Source organism: Hemicordylus capensis, chromosome 1 (assembly GCF_027244095.1).
Source record: "Hemicordylus capensis ecotype Gifberg chromosome 1, rHemCap1.1.pri, whole genome shotgun sequence".
Classification (NCBI taxonomy): Eukaryota; Metazoa; Chordata; class Lepidosauria; order Squamata; family Cordylidae; genus Hemicordylus; species Hemicordylus capensis.
The window spans coordinates 36235526-36257166 of NC_069657.1; the positions used below are offsets into that span (position 1 = coordinate 36235526).

General features: G+C 42.9%; 1 protein-coding gene across 5 annotated transcripts in view; it reads left to right on the top strand.

Moving 5' to 3' along the window:
- NRDE2 (NRDE-2, necessary for RNA interference, domain containing) overlaps positions 1–21641 on the top strand; it is a 52151-nt gene that overhangs the window by 9993 nt on the left and 20517 nt on the right. For 4 of the 5 annotated variants that reach the window (XR_008308848.1, XR_008308847.1, XM_053257153.1 and 1 more), the window contains 8 exons: positions 1698–1844; positions 4346–4805; positions 7706–8111; positions 11655–11788; positions 16007–16130; positions 17749–17921; positions 18803–19192; positions 20675–21579. Coding sequence is in view for 3 of the 5 variants with exons in the window: in XM_053257153.1 (XP_053113128.1) it covers positions 1698–1844; positions 4346–4805; positions 7706–8111; positions 11655–11788; positions 16007–16130; positions 17749–17921; positions 18803–19192; positions 20675–21579 (2739 nt within the window). In the remaining 2 variants the exon portion in view is untranslated. The remainder of the gene's footprint in view (positions 1–1697; positions 1845–4345; positions 4806–7705; positions 8112–11654; positions 11789–16006; positions 16131–17748; positions 17922–18802; positions 19193–20674; positions 21580–21641) is intronic. The other variant, XM_053257170.1, reaches the window with a different exon arrangement.

Here is a 21641-nt window from a genome sequence, read left to right on the forward strand (position 1 = left end):
ATGGAGTTGACCAAGAATGCCAGGATTTGTGCTTCTTTGAGCCTCCACTCAGCAATGCAGTCTTCCCACACGTGTGCATGTTTCTTTATTGCACTAGTGCAGATTAGTCTGGATGTCAGCTTTTGTTTTCTTTCAGCCATTATACGTGTATATGACATAAAGTCTGGTGTATAAAGTTATGCCTCATTCAATGCTTTTGCCTTTGGAAAAATGAGCTATAGAAATCCTTAGGAATATTCATGCTGAAATGCCGCCTCGATTCTTGAACCCATTTTTATGACTGCTGTATTAATAAAATAGTGTTCAGAAATGGCTACAGTTGTTTCTACAAGGCTAAGATAAGTCATCTTCTCAAAATTCACATCAACTACAGTTCCTTTTGAATTGCTTTTTATTGCTAGTAAATCTTATCTACAGACATTCCCACTGTGACACAGAAGAGTTTTATCTTTCAGTTTTCGTTCTTTCTTGTGGATTCCATCAATTGCTTAGGATAGAACGACAATGAATACTTATATACCGCTTTTCAACAGAAGTTCCCAAAGCGGTTTACATAGAGAAATAAAAATAAATATGTATCCCTGTCTGCAAAGGGCACACAACCTAAAAAGAAACATAAGATGGTCACCAGCAGCAGCCACTAGAGAGATGCTGTGCTGGGGCTGGATAGGGCCAGTTGCTCTCCCTCTGCTAAATAAAGATAATAAAAAGACACCTCTTTGCTCAGTCTATTTATTATTATATTATTATTATTCATTTAACACATTTTTATACTGCCCAAACCACAAGTTATCTTGTTAGGATAAGCTCTAGGGATGTGCATGGAACTGTTCAGCGCTCCATTCTAGGAGCACTGAACCGGTTCTGTGTTCAAGCTGGTTCGGGGGGGGGGGTTTCCTTTAAGGGGCAGGGGAGGTGCTGTCTACATGCCAGCCCCCGCCCTGCCATTTTTCCCCTGCTGGTGCCCTCATAAAAAGTGGTTATGTGGGACTGCAGCATTGCTCCCTATGTCCTGTTCTGCGTTGCAACAGAAGTGGCCATCAGCTACTTCTGTTGTGACACTGACCAGGGCACAGGGAGGGATTAGCTTAAAAACATCATTTGCACTGCTAATCATTTATAGATCACTTTTAACATTTCCTTCATTTCCCCACCTTTGCATGACATAGACTTGCTTTACAGTTAATTTAGCAGTTAGGATACTCCAATTCAACCTTCTCTGTTTTAACTTTAGCTCTGTAAACTTCATCCAGGCTGATTGTTGTGTATAAACAATGTCATAATGATAGCACAGAGTGCACTAAAATAGGAAGCCACAATGCAACTTTTAAAATAAAAGCTAGAGAATGGTTGAAGCACATCATTGTAATGCCAACTAACATCAAATGAAGAATGGTCTAGTTAAAAAGAAGAAGCAGAAAAGGAAGCTTTAGTAGGTTTTGAACTTAGTAAGAAACTGTTTCGTCTTGCTGCCTAAGCTAAGCAATATTGTGATTCTTGCTTTGGAAATGTAGTATGTTATTGGAAGGGCAGCTTTTTCATTCATTCACTGTAGCATGGTTTTCTCAATATTTTTTCTTTTTTCTTTTGGTCACAGCGTGATTGATGTTTGGATGGTCTAGAACTTGAATAAGTCCTAATACCTTTTTGTTTTAGCAATATTTAAGATATACCATTTTGGTTCTCCCCGCTCCTAGCTTAGAAGACAAAGTCTCCAGTGTGGGCAGTCAGTCTATTTGGCTTGATGAAGTCCAGGGTCTGACATCAGAAGTATTCAGAACAGATAAGAAACCAGACCCTGCAAACTGGCAATACAAGTCACTCTATCGAGGGAACATTGCAAGGTAATGAAATTTGCACTTATGAAATTTGTCAAAGCTAAGGATATCGGCAGAATTATTTATGGTGATAAACTGTTGGAAAAGTGCAAGGGAAATACTTCTGGGCATGATCCCTCCTTCTGTGTGTGCAGCTGCATGCACTTCATCCCCATAGTGCTCTGTGCTGCCCTCTTCTGTCCCTCCCTCTTTGGTGCTGCCCATTGGCTGGATGTGAGCACATGGCTGGTCCCTCCCTCTGTGGTGCTGCCCATTGGCTAGATGTTAGGGCTACTATCTAGTACGGGAGGCCTGTGACACCCCCACTTGTTGGTCCAGCCGATCTGCTCTTTGCCAGGGTTGTGCCTACAGGTGTTTTGTACCTCAAGCCAGATAGGAGCCCTATTCATGTCTTATATTCAACACTCGTACAATGAGTGTGCGGTGTCCACAGGTACAGTTACTCACATGTTATATTCAGCACAGGCACACCTTCCTATCTGTACCATTTATTTGAGGGGCCTGTACCCAGGCTCATTTTAAAAACTGACACAGGTACAGTCATACTCACAAGAACGTGTCCGGACATCTGTACACTTGTACAGCATAATGTCTGAATAGGGCTATGGTGTGCGCTGCACTCTGACATCTTTCCATATCAACCTGCTCTTGTCGTCTGCTGTATGGATTTGCCTTACACATGCTCTCAAATATTGTAATTGACACTGATGGTATTCATATTATTGTGAAGCTTTATCTCCCTTCCTTGTACTGATGAGGTGCACTGTGATCTAGAGCAATGTTCCCTCTAAGGCCTGTGCTTGTGTGCACGCTCACAAGTCTTTTTTATGTCTGCTCAGTACATTTTAGGTCCCGCTCAGGTCGAATCTGGAAGACCCCACGCTGAATGCATGTACGCACGCACTACCTTGATACTGCTGCCCAGAACAAAATTCATTCCACACACAGATGGAAAAAATTAGAGAGAACACTGATCTAGAGGCAAGAGTGGGAGACAGGAGCTTGGGTTTATATTCATGAGTCTGTATCTGATTGGCTGTATTTTCTTCATACTTATTATTCTGTTTGTAGAGAAGAACATAATTTTGTTACATAAGTGTAATCAGCTGTAAAAAAAGAAAAATCCCCACATAAACTGCTGATCACTTGGGATTTTTAAAGTGGTTTTTGCTATTAAAGAAAAGGTAAGTTTTAATAGGCTGCTCTTATACATAGCATGATCCCCTGAGGATCTCTCATAATTTATAGACTGTGCTGTAGTGATGTTTTGAATCCAGCTGGCATTTGGAACAAACCTTGCTCCCAAATGTCATAATTGCACCCAGTGAACTGTATTCATTGTTCACCACCTGAGTCCCCATTTTAATTCCTGAAGTCCCTACAGTTGCAGAACCTACAGTCTGACAGAACTGCACCTGATGATTCTAGGGACATAGAGTTCACTGATTCCAATTCTGTCTACTTGCTTGTTCCCAGACTAGGGAGTTAGTAATATACCAGTCATAGCAGCAAATGTAGACTTGTTTTGTAGTGTTGCCTGGAGACCTTCCCTGTACCTTTTTAAATCTCCTGATGCATCAAAAGACTAGTCAGCTCCAACCTCTCCGACCCACTTCTTGACCCCCTTCTCTGTCTGCTGTGCAGCACAGCTGGAATCTTGCTTCTTATAGCATGCAGAGGCACAGGACACATAACAGCTCCAGGAGAGGATCAGTGTTCCCTCTAAGGTGTGCGCACGTGCGTGTGCTCACAAGTTTTTTTTTTATGTCCGCTCAGTTAATTTTAGGTCCTGCTCAGGTTGAATCAGGAAGGCCCCATTCTGAATGCATGTGCGCACACACTGCCTTGATACTCCTGCCCAGAACAAAATTCATTCTGTGCGCACATGAAAAAAATTAGAGAGAACCCTGGAGAGGATTGAGTGGGGGGAACTCTGGCTGGTATGTCTCCTAACAAATCTAGAAGAGATGCAATGGTTTTTTGAGACCCATCTCCAGTTTGTGACCTGGCATCACTAGCTGCTAGCAGGATAGATCAACCTATAGTTTGCTGCAGTGCCTATTCCTAATATTCCTTAAAATATTTTTTGATTGAGGACCTCTGAAATGCACCCCTGCTTGACTTGTTCTGTGCCAAATTTAATGGTGTAGAACAAACTCAGATGGCTCTCAGGTTACTTTTTGCACTCTCAAACCTCCACCTCTTCACATAGCACATGTAACTCTTAATAAAGGAACAAGGTATTTTAAAAAGGTCAGGGACCAGCTGTTAACAAAAATAAGTGCCTGATCTCCACTGTGGCTTCTAGTGGCTGAGAAGTAAATAGCCTCCATAGACTGCCGTCATAAATACTTCATGTAGTGGTGCTAAGTAGTGTTGCTTAACACAAGAAGACAGTTTTACCCCTGTGATGGCCCGATAACCAAATTTGCCTGAGAAACACTTGTTTTCTTTGTCCTCTCCATGCTACCTTGGAGATACTTAAGTTTTAACCCTTGCTTTTAAAGATACAGGAGGAGGAGCAACTTCTGTCTTGGCATTGATGTAAAGAAGCAGTGGATATCCTGGGAAAGTTCTGTGGCAGAGAAAAAGCAATCCCATAAGCGACTTGAACGCTATTTCACAAAAGGTGGCCTGAAGCTCTTGAGTCTAGATGGCGTGCCCGTCTGTGGTAAAAGGCAGAGTTCTTCCCCTGGCTCATGTACTTGGATACCAGTTTCACAACTGGACAAAGATGATGTTCCTACTACAAGCTGTGTTAATCCTCTTGGGGTTTATGATCCACTGACCACATTATGGCTACAAGGAAAAGGACCCCCTGAGCGTGATGCACTAAAACGGCCTGAACCTCAAGAGAACTGTGAGAGTGGAAACTCTGGTCTAATGACAAAAGTGGAAGAATATAACAGAAAGATCAGAGAGAACCCCAGGGATGTCAAAACATGGATGGATTTTGTTTCTTTTCAGGTATGTGTGTGTTGAGGTTTTAGATTGTAATACAGTGTTGTAAGACTGCAGGGGAACAGTGTTGTAACATTTTTAGAGTGGCAGGACTAGTTTGGAAACTCCCTCACTATTTATTTTATTTATTAAAGCAATCATTAAAGCAATCCCAAGGCGGTTTACAGCAAAAAATTTAAACACAAGATGGTAAAAAAGACACAATTAAAATATTAAGTGAAAAAAATATTAAACAAATCTGATTAAAAATTTAAAACAAAAGCATAAAAGCAATACAGACTATAAAGAGCAGCAGCAGAGAATCAAATAAATGCCTGGGCAAAAAGCCAAGATTTTACACTTTTTCTAAAAGCTGTGATGGAGACCGAGGAGTGAATAGCCACTGAGAGAGCATTCCAGAGTCTGGGGGCAGCAACAGATAAGGCCGTGTCCCACGTGCACGACAACCGAGTCTCCCTCATTGTTGGCACCCGGAGCAGAGCCCCATCAGATGATCTTGTCAAGCGGGCAGCAACCCTTGGGAGCAGGCGGTCCCTCAGGTATCCCAGGCCCAAACCATTAAGGGCTTTAAAGGTCAAAACCAGCACCTTGAATTGGACCCGGAAACGAACTGGCAGCCACTGCAACTCTTTCAGAATGGGTGTGATGTGCTCCCACTGGGCAGCTCCAGATAAAACCCTAGCTGCCGCATTTTGCACTACTCGCTAGGTACGGACATACCATTTCCGTTTGGGGCAAGCTCTGAAAACTGGTCTGCAAGTTGCACTGTAGCTCAGGAAGAAGCCAGTTGTAGAAAACTCCTATTGGCTAGCACTGGTGACATTATTAACATGCTCCTCCCTGTCAGTCTATGAACAGCTTTGCAGCTATTCAGAATTTTTCATTAAGATTAAGATGCATAAATGAACAAATGTACATGCTTTAAGATAAATAATTTTAAAAGGTGGACATCTTGCCTGAAGTCTGTAGGGAAGAGCAGATACGACAGATTAACCAGTTTGATTTATTGGTAAATGTATTGTGCAGATTGCAAAACTGAGTTTACAGTGCAGATGAAGAGCCCACTATGAATGCTCATTAATACTGCTTCATTCCCAACCCACAAGATATGTGCCCATGAAATTTAAATAAAAACATTGTGAAATTAGTTAGGTGAGCAAGGGCTATGGGGAGAAATGGCATCAGCAGGCTAGTCCTCTGGTTGCTCCACTTCAGGCAGCAAAATGTCAGGCAAGGCCAGCACTGCTAGTACTGGGAGTAAAACATGGCCTGGTTCACACAGTTGTTCAAATCTAAGTTTAATGTGGGTTACCAACATTGCTGTGATTGTGTGAACCCATCCCAAGGTGACCCAAGATGATTCTGGGATTCCTGCCTTGATACAGGTTCACACAATCATGCTAGTGTAGACAGGTCCGGATTAAGGCTTTGGGGGGCCTGGAGCCTAAGATGGGGGGGGCCCTCAGGAGCAGTGCTCTAAGGCATGCACATATACATGCGCTCACAAGTGTGTTTCTTGTCTACTCAGTTAATTTTCGATCCCACTCAGGTTGAATGAAGACCCCCTTCTAAACGCACATGTGCACATACTGCCTTGATACTGCCACTCATAACAAAACTCATTCCTCACACAGATGAAAAAAAATTAGAGAGAACACTGCTCAGGAGGAGGGAGAGAGGAGAGGGCACAAAAGAGAAAGAGAACAGCGGTAGAAAGAGAGAGAGCTCCCCCTCCCACCCATCCTGGCCGGACCCTCCCCTCCTCTTCATCCCTGCACATTCCAGCTCTCCACCTACCGGTGAGCCTAATAGCCACCCCCAGTAGCCCTTGCCAGGAGAGCCTCGCCAAAAGGCAAGGCCTGGCCCTGCCAATCCCATGGAGGCCATTGGCCCCAGCGCCTGCCAGCCAGCCAAAGCCTCTCGACGTGCGCCGCCCCAGCTTGGCCCACCTGACAGTGCCCTCCAGAGCCCCTCTCTTCACCCCATGGAGCAGGCTGGCTTAGGTCCTCCATCCCTGGCTGGGAGGGCAGGCCAGCGGGGCGCAGGGAGGCTACAGTGGAGCACCACTGGACAAGAGACTTCCCCCACCTGTCGGGCCCCCCTCCGCCTCCCTGCCTGTTTGCCAGCTGGCAGCCTGGGCCCTGCACCAGCATCCCTGGCTTACAGGCGAAAACTGCTGCTTCAGTGTGTACTTGCGAGCCCGGGCAGAGGAGCAGCAGGAAGTTGTTCCAGCCCTCCTAACTCCATTCGGAGAGGATGATGGTGAGATGGGAGGATTGGGACAGCGAGACTGGGAGAGTCCCACTTGAAATAGGAAGGCCTGGGGTAAGTGCATCCTGCACCCCTGCCTTAATCTGTCTTTGAGTGTAGGTAACCAACATTAAACAGATATGAACAATTGTGTGTTCCAGGCCGATGTATCTTCTCTGTAGACTAGAGATAAGCAACTGGTGGTCTGCAGGTTCAATCTAGCCCCTAGAGCTTATCCATTAAGCATAGCCCTTGATCTTAAGGATCTCTCAATTATGCACCTTGGCTGCTCTCTTCAGTGCAAGATGAGATTCAGTCAAAGTCTCCTTAACCCCAAGAGTGGACAGGCAACCTTCCATGACAAGTGCACACAGATACACGCCCCAACCACAGTGTGGTGCAACAGAGCATCTGTTGCTGTTTAGATGGCAGGGAAGGGGTTAAAGAGCACTTTGCATGTGTCCTGGCTTAGGCAGGAATTAATGAATGGGCAGGGCCAAGGCTGCTGTCCCTTTCAGCCACTGCTCGATTCAAAATATAACCCCTCTCCAACAATTACTGGTTGAGGCTTGTAGATCTTTCAGGAGGACACAAGCTCCACCCTGCCTGTCACCATTATGTTTACTCATGTAATCCCTTTCCCTCTTTGTTTTAAGGATGAACTCATGAGAGGTCCCAGCTGTTACTCAGTCAGCGAGGGAGAGCGAGAAATGAGAAAGAAATCGCTCAAGCTAGTTCTTGAGAAGAAGCTGGCCATTTTGGAAAGAGCTATTGAAAGTAATCCAAACGATGTCGACCTAAAACTGGCCAGGTTGAAGCTCTGCACAGAGTTCTGGGAGCCGTCTGCTGTAATCAAAGAATGGCAAAAACTGGTTTTCTTGCATCCCAATAACCCAGTGTTGTGGCAGAAATATCTCTTGTTCTGTCAGAGTCAGTTCAGCACCTTTGCTGTCTTAAAAGTCCATAGTCTCTATGGCAAATGCTTGAGCACTTTGTCAGCTGTCCAGGATGGCAGTATGGTGTCTCATCCTGCACTGCCAGGCACAGAGGAAGCCATGCTGGGTAGGAATATAAGATGTGTTGATTACCAAAATGTGTTGATTACCGTATTTACTCAAACTGAAGATTTCTGAATTTAAGATGTCCCCCTTAAAAAGTGAGGTTAAATACAGGTTATACCTGCATTTAACCAAAAGGAACAGGATTCTGAATTTAAGACAACCTCCTGATTTGCAGGTGTATTAAAATGTGACCAAATGATAACAGAGTTAACCACAAAGCTCCTCTGCAGATTCCTTCCCCACGCAGATCTCAAGCTTGGTACACAAATAGTCTTCTTGCCGAGATTGTGTCCACAAATATACTCAACCAGCGTGTCTCTGCAGCATGTTTTTTAATGCTTCAGAAACACTGACCTTGTACTCAGCACCAGCTCCTTCTGTACCTGCGGCCTTCAGGCCAGGCATCCCATCTAGAGTTCTAAGGATCTAGAACATTTCGTGCAGCCTGTCTCGTTCCCCTGTTTAGGCAGAGATTCTCAACTCCCTTTCGTGTCCCCCTCTTCTTGGACTGTTTCTAGTGCCCTAGCCGGTTGGGAATAACACCAAGTGAGAGGCGAGCCTCAAACTGGTGCCAAATTACATTTACTCTTGAGTGCAAAAAGCCCCAACGCATTTTGACCAACAACTATTTCTCCAGGGCAATAAACTCTGTTGTCCTTTTCTTGCAAGTAAAGCTTCTTGAGATAAGTTTTCCTTGGAAGGTTCCCACCTGCTGGTGCTGGCCCTCCTTTTTTGTGCTCTTGGCTGGAAATATTCACACTGCTTTGCCTGCTCACCAACTAGCTTGTAGGGAACAGGGAGTGGGGGGAGAGAAGACTCGCTGAGACAGAATTTCCACCTAAGTCGTACCTATTCTGCAAGTGGAACATGGCTGCTATAGTCCCCACCCTCCCCTGGCCACGCTTCCCTCCTTTGCATGGAGATGTCATGGAGGACAAGATATCAGTGGCTACCAGTCTGAGGGCTATAGGCCACACCCAGATTCGGAGGCAAGATGCCTCTAAATATCCATTGCAGGGGAGTAGCAGTAGGAGAGAGGCCATGCCTTCAGCTCTTGCCTGTGGGCTTCTTGGAAGCAGCTGGTGGACCACTGAGTGAAGCAGGATGCTGGACTGGATGGGCCTTGGGCCAGCAGAGCTTTTCTTATGTGCCCAGGCCACTTGCCACTTGCCCTCTTTTTACTAGTCAGCGGGTGCTTGAAAGTAAATAGAGTTAGAGGAATGTTGCTTCCCTATTAGGGGTGATTCATATGGCCATTGGATTCATGGCCCACTTCTTGGGCTAAACGGAGGAAATCAGATTTGCAGTGGCAAAACTGGCAGTTTCCATTTGTTGCATGAATCACATGGCCACAAACACATAAGGAGCTGCCACAACCCCCAGGACCATATAAACTGAGCTAGTGAACACCAATAACACAGAATAGCATTGTAGGGCAGGAGAGAGACTGCCATCAGATCAACATCTATTATTCAAAAATATGTTCAGGTTTCTAATGCACTTCCTCTCTGGGGTATTTTGTTTCCTTTTGCAATTCTTTTGCAGTATTTGCAAGCACTAGATGGAATTAGTTTGGACACTTAAAAATAATGCCAATGGAAATAACTCTGTTGGTCTGAGGATCAGTAAATGCTCCTTTTAACCATACCTCTAACTTGGACTAGATTTGATCTGACAATGTCCCATTTGCTTATTAAGAAAATTATGAAATTGTCAGTCATATATAACGAACTATAGCAAGTATCCTAGCCTTGTCAAGAAGATACTACTGGGTAGGTCAGGCTTCAGATGGTAGAATTTTTGATCCAGTTGCAGTAGTCCATGAGATACACTGAAGGGTTGTGCCATCTAGTGCTGAACTCTTGTATTGCTTTCTGTTTTGATATCATAGTGGAAGCAGAAAACTGGAAGTTGGAAGGTCTTTGTCCATTGTTTTCCCTGAGCCAGGGCCTCCAAATATCCTTAACAGTTCAGCTTGTAGACTGCTAGAGCCTGTGATCATATGGAAAATATTAGAGATGGCCTTTCCTTCTAACAATGAATGATAGCTTACAATTTAATAAACAAAACTATTGGATAATTCAATATCGTGGAAATCAGTGTCTGAAAATGTTACCTATATTGAGGTTTTGGTAATATGGAAATTTATTTAAACTTATCAGATGAATCTGTCTGAGGGTGGATAATCAATTACACATTTCTTAAATATTTGACAGACCTAAACTTTTCCCCCCAAATGGCCAGTAAAGGCAAACATTTATTCTTTTATACGATTACTGTAATACAATATGGTATGATTTGCTAGAATAGAAAGGATTACTTTAAACTAGAATGAAAATCCAAACAAGAACTACCAAAACAAAGAGTGAAAAATAATATAAATGTTTTACACAAAATGTACTAATGAAAATAAAAATAAAAATGTGTATAGAATTATGTAATAACCATCCATATAAAAAGGTAAGACGTGTTTAGAGTTTTTTTCATCAGATTATATGTGGACAACCATTATATCTCCCTAATCGTTATGCACACAAGTATAGCTTCAGAATGAGTAAAGTCACTCACTATTGTGTACAAATAAATATCTTCAATTTGCTTCAGTGATAGTAAAATATATCCCAGTACCTTTAACAAAAAATGTATATATTATTTCAAATAACATACAATTCTAGAAAAACACAGTTGCTCAGAAAAAGTATTGTACATGATAAATTATATATATGGAAACTTAAACTTCTTGAGATGCTGTCAAATAAGCATCAATATCAGCAACATATAAAAGTACTTATGAATCTTTCCCAACTCATATTAAAAACTCCATACTCATATAATACTTCCCAAAACACTACTCTTTGGGAGATCACTTAAAGGACTGATTCAAACCATGCCAATTGTGACCACTGTGATCAACTGCCTAGATAGTTCTGTACAAAACTACACATTGAAATTTAAACCAAACTATGTAGAAACATATAAAGCTGAAGAACGAATACAGTCTCTGTCTCTGTCTCTCTCATGTTTTATATAAAAACACTGCATTCAAATTTATCATTCAAACGTCTTAGAAATATACTTTTTGGTCATTCACACAATCAAAAACTGTTCTACCTGGGTTTGGGAGCTGTGTGTGTTCCCAGTTTTTGGTTGTGTGGAAGCAAGGTAGGTAGAAAAGAGGTTGTGTGAATAACCTCACCATGTCAAATGAAATAAAACAATTTCACTTCTTTCTGTATTAAGACTTTTTGAATGTTTATTTTAGTGTACTTTTGATCCACTTTACTGCACTTACTTGAATCCAAGTCCAGGTTTTCCCCCAAGTTACTTGTTGTTAGAAATTGGGGGGTCATCTTAAATTCAGAGTGCTTTTCCTTTGAGTAACCTCTACTTTTTTAAGGGCATCGTCTTAAATTCAGGTTCATCTTCTAATTGGGTAAAAATGGGTATCTACAATAATGCTTTTAAATTATGTTGAGCAACAAAATGTTTGATAAGAACTGTATCACCTGTACCTCTTTTCTTTAAATGTTGTGTCTCTTTCCAGCCATCTTTCTTCAGCAATGCCATTTCCTTAGGCAGGCAGGCCATTCGGAGAAAGCTGTATCTTTGTTCCAGGCCCTGATTGACTTTACGTTTTTTAAACCTGATAATGTAAAGGATCTGCCAACAAGGGGGCAGGTAAGAATATGCATTTTGATGTGTGCTTTCTAATAAGATGGCCCTTTTGTTGGTCCCCGATTTCCGAGAGGTTTGGGGAGCTAGAACACGTGAAAGGGCTTTCTCGGTTGCCGCCCCACTTCTCTGGAATTCCCTTCCCCTGCAGATTCGTTTAGCTCCGTCTTTGTCGATTTTTAAATCTTTATTGAAGACTTTTCTTTTTCGCCAGGCTTTTACCTTGTAGTTTATTCCTCCCCCCCTGCTGTTAGTTACTTTAGTTTTATTTAGAATATAATTTTAATGCTGTCTTGTTTTGCATGTTTTTGTACACCGCCCAGAGTCTTCAGAGTGGGCGGTATATCACATGTTTCAAATAAATAAAGTTTTCCTCTTCATTCCTTGGCTTTCCCCTGTTCTGCCACATAGGCCGGCTCAGTTAGGAGATTGGGGGGCAGGCTGCTGAATTACTACACTACCCCTCCCACTGGTCTTTCTCCTCTAGGGTGCAAATTCTCCCTTTGACTGTGGTTAAGCCTTCATCTCAGTCAACACTGGTGCTAATTAATGCCTAATTGTGTTTAAGGAGTGAATTTGCACCTGAGAGGGGAGATTGTTTCCTGAGTGCAGTTAAGAGAAGGAGCAATGTGTATCTGTGTCAGCTCGTGCAGCATTTGTGCTGCTTATTTTGTATGCTGTTGTCACTATCATTTCCAGTGAAATGCAAGGACTGTAGCTGCCAATGGCCGTCCAGTTTCTGCCCCAGTCATCATGTGGGTTGGTGAGGCTGCTGGGGCTCCTTTTCGTGGGTGGTGTGCCATGAGTGTAGCAATTGCTGGCTGGATCTTGGCCAGTGCACGGTGTGAATGTTGCAGATGCCAGTGTGAGGTCCTTCCTACATGGAGCTAAAAAGCTGCATGTAACCTTATCTGCCGTGCTAGTTTGCAACTTGTAAGGGCTTGTTTATGCAGTCAAGATTCAGAAGTGGTCTGTGCAGGCAAGAAAATACAGAATGTTTCAGTCCCACCCCTTCGGTGTGATTATTTGAGTCATCCACAGGTCACTGTGCATTACCCAGAGAGATAACGCTGCTGTTCTCTTCATTATGGCATGGTCATTATCTTGATGATCTTTCAGATATTAACTCTCTTTCAGGATGTTTCAGTCTGATTCAATACTTAGCTATGTGCAAAAGTCAGAGATTAAAATGAGTTCAGATGTTATCCAGGATAGCTATTTGTATTCACAGGCCTGTCTTCTGCAGTGGTCATTAGTTGCTTGTGCCTCAGTATGTGTTTATACAACCAGGGAGGCCAATATGTATGGCCTTGCAGCCCACAAGTGGGTCATACCCCATCATTCCAGAGATCTGGCACAGGGTACTAATCTGTACCACAGAGGGCAGAGGCTTTGGCTAGCAATAAATAGCATAATAATTGAATTCAGCTTGGAGCAATAATCTTTTGTGCATATTAGGACTGCTTTGTTATTTATAGTTTGAATTCCGACAAGGCTAAATTTAAAATATATTGGTAGTAAGTATATTTTCATCTCCAAGTTAGAGCAGTGAAATAGAGACCGAAAAAGGAAATGTCACAGGGATGTGGGTCTTTAACTATATTCATCCCTACCACTTCATTACTGGTTTCCCTGCTTCAAGGCTAGTTTGGTTATAATGTTTGACATGCCTGTATCTTGGAGACTGAAAAATCAGTGACTGTGTTTTGATTTGTGTGCCACTGCAGACTAAGCAGTTTTGCAGATGCAGATTTTCACCAGGTTGGGGTCACTTCTTAAGTGAAACCCGTTCAGCAGAAGGAAAAGTGTAGAAAGTGTGGTTCATGTATATTGCTATTTAAGCCCCTAGTGAAGTGTCTCTTTAATGTAAAGAGTTGGGTTAGCATGGCTGGGGAATCCCCCAGTTTAAATGGCTGGGGAATCCCCCAGTTCAATTCTAGCCATGAACCTTGGGTGGTCTTAGCCATAATTGTTTCTCAATTGCCATCCATTTTGATAACTTATGCAGGTTGTAGAATTCAGCTTTTCTTGCCACAATTGCACACAGACCTGGTTTTATTTATTTATTTATATTTATTTTTACATTTATATCCCACTCTTCCTCCAAGGAGCCCAGAGTGGTGTACTACATACCTGAGTTTCTCCTCACAACAACCCTGTGAAGTAGGTTAGGCTGAGAGAGAAGTGACTGGCCCAGGCTGAATGGGGATTTGAACTTGGGTCTCCCCGGTCCTAGTCCAGCACTCTAACCACTACACCACGCTGGCTCTCACTGGTTAGAACCTGCACTCAGGTTGTACTAATTGGCAGTTATTGCAAGGCCAATATCTGAGCTGCTTTTGAAAATGTTGCAAGACTTAAATTCTGACTGTTCTTTTGGGTCCATTCAGAATCTAGTAGGGGGTTAGTTTTAAGTGATTTGATGCGTTTTAAAAGGATAGGTTTGTTGTTCAGCCTTTTGACAGGGCTATAAAGTTGAACATGGATAGATCTAGCACAGGAGAGCTGGTTTTGTGGTAGCAAGCATGAATTGTCCACTTGGCCAGGCAGGGTCCACCCTGGTTTGCATTTGAATGAAAACTACATGTGTAAGCACTGTAAGATATTCCCCTTAGGGGATGGGGCCCATTCTGGGAACAGCATCATGATAAAGTTTCCAAGTTTCCTCCATAGCATCTCCAAGATAGGGCTGAGGGAGACTCCTGCCTGCAATCTTGGAGAAGCTGCTGCCAGTCTGTGTAGACCAGTGATTCTCAAACTTGGGTCCTCAGGTGTTATTGGACTTCAACTCCCATAATCCCCAACCAAAGGCCACTGAGGCTGGGGATTATGGGAGCTGAAGTCCAATAACACCCGAGGACCCAGGTTTGAGAATCCCTGGTGTAGACAATACTGAGCTAGATGGACCAATGGCCTGACTCTATTTAAAGCAGCTTCCTGTGTTCCTAGAGTACTTGAACAGCCATAAATGTGTATTATTTTTTATTTTATAATGTCTCCTGCCTTTGTGCTTAGATGAAATATTCAAAGTGGTTACATGAACATGCATATACAAAATATGTATGAGACTCAAGAATAAAAAATAAATATAACAAATTAGTGACTGAAACACAGTGCAGAGAATAATAATGAAGACCAGCAGTACAAACAAAAACTTAACAGCATCAAATTGATTGATTGATTAAGTGCCGTCAAGTCGGTGTCGACTCTTAGCGACCACATAGATAGATTTTTACCACAAATGCTCTCCCAAATGAAAAGGCTATCATAAAATGATAGAAGGCCAGGATAGAGGAAGCCATGGGAAGAGAGTGGCAGAGCCTGTGTGCAAAGGGTAGAAAGTGTCCTATCCTTCATACTTACCCACCTCCAGTGGCAGAGAGCATGGAGCAGGGCCTCAGCCACTGACCTGGTATGAGAGAACAGGCAGGATCCTATGGAAGAAGGTGGTCCTCTAGATATCCTGGTCCCAGCAATTTAGGGCTTTAGAAGTGAAGGCCAGCCCTTTGAGCTGAGCCCAGAAGCAAGTTATTCAGCCCCACTTTCACTGCTCTCTGCAGATGTCTCTAGTCTGTTTATGTTGAAAATGCAGGCTATCTTTCTAAAGAGGCCTTAGTAGATTAATTATATTTTTAGTCAGTCTGCTAGTTAGTTTGCATATGAGAAAGCTGGTGGGTAGCATCCAGACTTGTCCTCCCATGAATGGAAGTTGTGTTCATGCAATGGGGAAGGGATGACTTTAGCTGATTTTTTCCCTTCCTTCTGTAGCCCCTTATGCCCCTGCCCATATGTCCCAAAGACTAGAAGACCCTTGGGATCAGATTTTTGCAGAGGGAAGGTGGGATCAGCCAGAATCACTTTCGTGGGCAGACCCATCAGACATTCATGGAAGTCCATGTCTGGATGATGCAGATGTGTTGCAGCAGGCACTATCTTGCAGCAAGCTGCTCTGAAGAAGCATTTCCCACTTTCTCTTTTCTAAAAGAAAGAATGCTTTTTTCAGGAGAACACCTGCCGTCTTCAGTTTTTATAAATCTGATGACCAATTAATTGGAGTACCTTATTAGTCAAAACATTTTTAAATTGATCAAACTGTTTAGCTTAGTAAATATTGCAGTCCTATTTAAAACCCATCTCCAACATCTTTCCCACATCCAACACTCCAGTTGTACCTTTAAATGTGTGTAGTACTGAAGAATGTGTGCTTTCCCTCTCGGACTATAGGTGGAGTTCTTTGAACCATTTTGGGACAGCGGTGAGCCTCGAATCGGAGAGAAAGGTGCAAAAGGCTGGAAGGCCTGGATGCATCAGCAAGAAAAGGGTGGTTGGGTTGTCATCAATCCACCTGGTAAATATCTGCAGACTTGGGAGTATAGTTTTGGATGAGTCATACAGATTACATCTGATTTCTCTCTCTCTCTCTTCTGCTTTTCCCATCATAGATTAACCAATGAGATTCTGCATTATCCATGTTGTAGAGAATGTTCAGTATGCAGTGATATTGCTATGTGTAAGAGAAGGCAAGCTTCTTAGCTTCAATGGAGTGTTGAAGCAGAATGAAAAGCAGGGGGGGGGAAGTAGAGAGATGTGTGTGAAAGGTGGATAAGGTAGAAATATTGAAAGGCAGAACAACAGATAAAGGCCTTCTGGCATAGTTGTGCATTGAAGCCCCATAGCAATTAGTAGGATTCACATGCATGGTTAAGTTTTGTGTATGTCCCATTTGTTTCAGTAAGGTTTGATCAACATAACTAGTTTCTTTGGAGTGAATGCTTTGGCTTGGATCACAAGAAACAATGTAGTCTTGTTAGTATGGTTGGGGGAGGTCTTGATTTGCTCTGACTTTGCCCCACATTTGCAGCTCTCCACCCCACAGCAGATGCTGTACTCTAGAGGGACCATTGGCCCTCAGGAGTGGTTTTTCAGGAGGTGCAGGAAGTGTGGGTGTGTGTTTGGGAAGCAACCCATTTAATGAACAGAACTCTGCTTGCAGTCCTAAAATTCAAGCTTCAGTGACAGCTCACATTTTGTACAGAGTTAGATTCTAGAAACCGTGAACCCATTAAAGGCGATGGGTTCATATGAATGATACAGAATCCAGCACATGCAATTATGAGGGGATGTGCTGAGAGCATGCCTATCATGACACCCTCCGCAGATCTCCTGATACATCTCTTTATTGTGTGGGGACTGTTCATCTCAATGGCCCTTGTGTATGCACTCCAGATACCTGTTTAAATCAATACCTGGAGAAAGCATGCAGATGAACACCCCTCCCCACCTCCGTCATGATATAGAGATGCATCAGGAGAGTGTTGGAACATCAACAGAGGACATCATGGTAGGTCTGTTCTTGGCAGATCTCTTTCATAATCAGGCTCTGTAGTGGTCCTTTGGGTGTAGGTGCTAGAAAATATTCTGGCTGAATAAAAAAACATGTTAGCAAGACATGCTCAACCAAGGATGACTAATTTATTCACTTCTGAGGGCCGTGTTGAAAATACGTTATAAGCTGGAAGGCTTGATCTAATTTTCATGCATTACATATAATTAATATAATTGCTGTGCTGTTGTTAATATCACGCTACAGACAGTATACATCTTTGATTTATCCTGCAATTTTCTAAAACAATTAGTGTTCAGTTGAGTTAGCCTTGGAAACACCTCGCACTTCCTCTTGCTACTTTGTTGTGACATGTGAAGCAGCTCAAAAACTGAGTGGTGTTTGATGTAGGCCTTGTAGGCAATCTGCATGTGTGCCATGACCTGATTTTTAGTCCTCCATCTTGCATGTCATCTCTCAATCAGAGTGCTAGTCTAGGGAAATTACTAGAAAAGCAGGAGGGCTGCTTGAATAAGGAGCTTGTGTGGGCTGCAGCCCTTCAGTATGTGTATAGACAAAGTTACAGGTTTCTGTGAACAATACAGATTTTAAAAAGCTGCTGGTATGTGTTGGTTTTTGGTAGATGAAGATGAGGAAGACATAGAGGAAGAACAAGAAATAAAGGATAAATCTCTGCCCAAATGGCAAAACTGGCTGCATATTGAACGTTCCCGTGAAGCAAAGCACTGGTTGCCCTGGCGGCCGGACAAAACAAAGAAACAGACGTTAGAAGATTGTGAAGATCCAGAGAGACAGGTTGGTGTTGTGTGAGAAGACTGAGGTCTGTTTCTGGGGTTGCTGTTTCTGTGTGGTGTCCACACAGGTGAACACCACTTGCATCTACTTCTTGTGATAGGCACGTGTTCACTAGATGAACTTTTACAGCTTTGCCAAACACCTATCTTCCTGGGAAGTGTGTGGGGGCCAGCATCCTTTTTGAAAGAAAGAAATACTTTATATGCCTCCACCTTTCATGTATATAACGATAGTGACATGCTGCATATGTTGCATTGTGTCTACTGCCCTTTCATTACTTTTTTTTTTTTTTTTTGCTTGCAGTAGGGTTGCCAAAATCGGGCATTTGTGCTTATGGAGATGTGAGCATATGTTAGTTTGGCATATCATATCTCATACTGCCTAACGTCACATATGTAAGGACATTTTGTGAATGTACGGAGGAGAGACCATTTTCACCTATTCCTCCTCCCCCGCCCCCGCTTTCCTCTGCTATGCCCAATGCCCCTGAAAATATGTCCTTTAAGTTTCCCCATCCAGAAGTATGTCCCTGAAGTATAACCTTCAAGGGCATACTCTTGGGGACCATCTGGCACAGGAGAAGAAAGTGGGGAACAGTGAAAACACTGCATTGAGGTGTGGGTTAACTTCTACTAGATATCTCAGGAGGGTGGGAATTTGACACCTGGTTGAATCAAACTTGCACTCTAATTTGGATAGGTCTGTTGCATGGCTTGTATGAGGGTTTTTTCCCTCCATAATTTGAATGTAAAGTTTTTTTTCACTTAAATTTATGTTTGTCTAATTTCTTTATAGAATTGAGTTACTTGAATGAATTCTAGGGTTGTTTAAAAAAAAAATCCTTCCATTAATACATAATTGCAATTTATGTCTTTTTGCAGGTTTTATTTGATGACCTTGGTCCATCATTAATACAAATTTCCAGCCCAGATCTTCAATTTCAGCTGCTCTGCTCATTTTTACAGTTTTTAGGGGTTCCATGTGGATGTAGTCTTCTTCCTACCTTCCTTTACACAGCAATGGATGAGAACAACATATTTGACAATGGGCAGCACAACCAAGCAGGACCTCTGACTTCTTTTGACTTGCCACTCTCTGGAATCAGTAGTATTGGTCATATGGATTCAATGATCCAAGGAAGAAAGCAAGTGGGACACTCTAAGGAAGGGGAAGAGCTCATACAGAATTTCTTCCATATGATGCTGCCCCTGTTTTCAGGAAAGGAAAACTCTGACCTTTCCCTCTTTTGGCTTCAGTATGAAATCTCTAAGGTAATGATTTCTAAATGTATTTTGCTATGGCTGACGTCCAGAGCAAGCCAATGTGGCTGGGCCAGGGAGATGTTTCCACACTACAGGGAAACTTCTCACTTCTAATGCACCTGCAGCAGTGGAGATGTGAACTTTGATACTTTGTGCTGCCTTAGGAAGTGCCTTGTGTTACCCAAAAATATGTCCCTGAAGAGTGCGCAGCCCTTGGGAACATATTTGGGGGGTGACACGGGGCACTTTCTGAGGCAGTGCAAAGTGCAGAAATTTGCTCCTCCCACTGTGCTGCTCAGCTAGGAACACTTCCTGCAACTCATCTCCATGGTGTGTCGGCGTTGACTTGCTCTGGATGTCAGTCTATGAATTTCAGAAACAAATACCAAAATTTATTTAACACGTCTGTGTAGCTGTTTCTGCTCTGCCCAGTCCCTTTCCAACACACACACTGAAGGTTCCCAGGCTAATTTAGGATCTCATAACATCGCTTCACCCCAAATGCACGCACGCATACATGCATGCTTGTCTTAGTCTGGCTTTCTCCCACATTTGCTCCACTGAGGGTTTGTTAAAAAGGAAAGCTGCACTTTTTGACACAGTGGGGGCAAGTGTGTTCCCTTCCTTCCTCAGTGGTTCTTCCTCAATGAAAGCAATGAAGTGAATGGCTTGCTTACTTTCTGTGGAAGTGATTTTTTGTGTGTGTGTGTGAGAGAGAGAGGAAATACAGTTCCCCTATGCCTCAGACACAATAGGGGGATAGGTACTTCTTCAGTAGTTTGCCTGTTTGTATCAATTTTTCTTTCTTTCAATGAGCTTAACAAATAAAACCATCTCCATTGTTCTGAAAATCATGGCGAAGAAACGTTTTAGAATAAGCACGAGGTAAAACACATACCCACCAATCCAGCCCTGGCACAACTTGAGTGAGTGAGTACGTGAGTGTACGTATGAGAGGGCGAGAATCGAGTGTGTGAGTTGTGCATATATGTATGAACGGAGCGTGTGTGCACATGTGTTTGAATGGAGACGATGAATATAGAGTGGTGTGTACATGTTTGCACAGACTGCATAGTGTAAGTAATGTATGAATCTTTGTGTATGAGGGAATAAATACAAAATATACCACATCCAAGCACATATGTTGTACGTAGGTAGAGTGTAAATATTTACATTTGTATGTAAATAGGCCAGGTAGCAGAAGATCTGGGATTAAATCTCCAGTTTCTTAAAATTGGTAAACATGTCTGAGGGCAGGGACTTCTTCAGATGAGGGCTGTGATGGTGGGTGGGATTAACTCTCCCCCACCCTATTCTGTTTGCCCAATCTAAATGTATCCTCACCACCACTTTGGTCCAGAAGACAAAACATTTATAGGTGACTGAGCAGGTTATGAACTTAGTGAACATTTGTGCACTACATAAAGCAGGCAAAATAAAGAATCCATATGGGTAGTGTTCTAGGCTTTTCTTCTTCTTTTTACCCTGCAGGTCATTCAGTGTCTGAAAACTGAAAATAAAAAGAAACTAAAATCACAGGGCAAGAAGAGCAAAAAATTAGCCAAAAACCTCCTTAAGGCACCCGAGAACAGAAACAACCTTTCTCTTTGGCAGTTGTATGCTTATCTGGAGTGGTTGCTTGGCAACACAGAAGATGCTAGAAAAGTGTTTGATATGTCTCTGAGCATGGTGGGAACTGCTGGAATCCAAAACCCCCAGTTCTGTAAACTTGGCCTGCTTTATGCTGAACTGGAAGTGGAGTTGCTGGGGACGCAAGAAGGAGCTCTGGAGTCGCGGGCTGTTCATATATTGACTAAGCTGGCTGAAAGGGGTCCTTATGCACCTTACAGTGGGCAAGCGTTATCTGTGAATATTTTGAAAGCTCGGAAGACTTATGAGCATCTGCTCCAAGATTACTTAAATGAAAGCTGCTGCACCTCTAATCAAGAACAGATCAGCAGTTCCAGTCCCTTGGTTGGTTTGGTTGGTTGTTACACCCTTTTCCAATATTTAACTCTTGGGATTGATTCTGCAGTTTTAATATACAAGCAAGTTTATGAAAAGCTTAAAGGCCACGGAAGGCTTGGCAGCCAGGATTTTACCACCGCTCTTGAAGCGGTGACATTGATGCATGCAAGTTTGCTCAGATACCACATGAAAATGAACGTGTATCCTTTGAATCCCCTCCGAGAAGTTCTGTTGGGGGCTTTGAAGCTATATCCTAGCAACCAGCCTCTTTGGAGGGCATACATCCAGGTCCAAAGCAAGACTCACAATGCTAGCAAAGCCCGGCGTTTTGTTGATGGTGTCACGAGGACGACGAAATCGCTAGAACCCTGGCTGTTTGCAATCCGAGCAGAGCAGATGAGGAAAATGCTGGTAGAAAGTGTCCAGAGGTAATGTCCCAGTTGTCCATTGGCTGTATTCCTGTTAATTGGTGCAGGCTTAATCCCCTTGA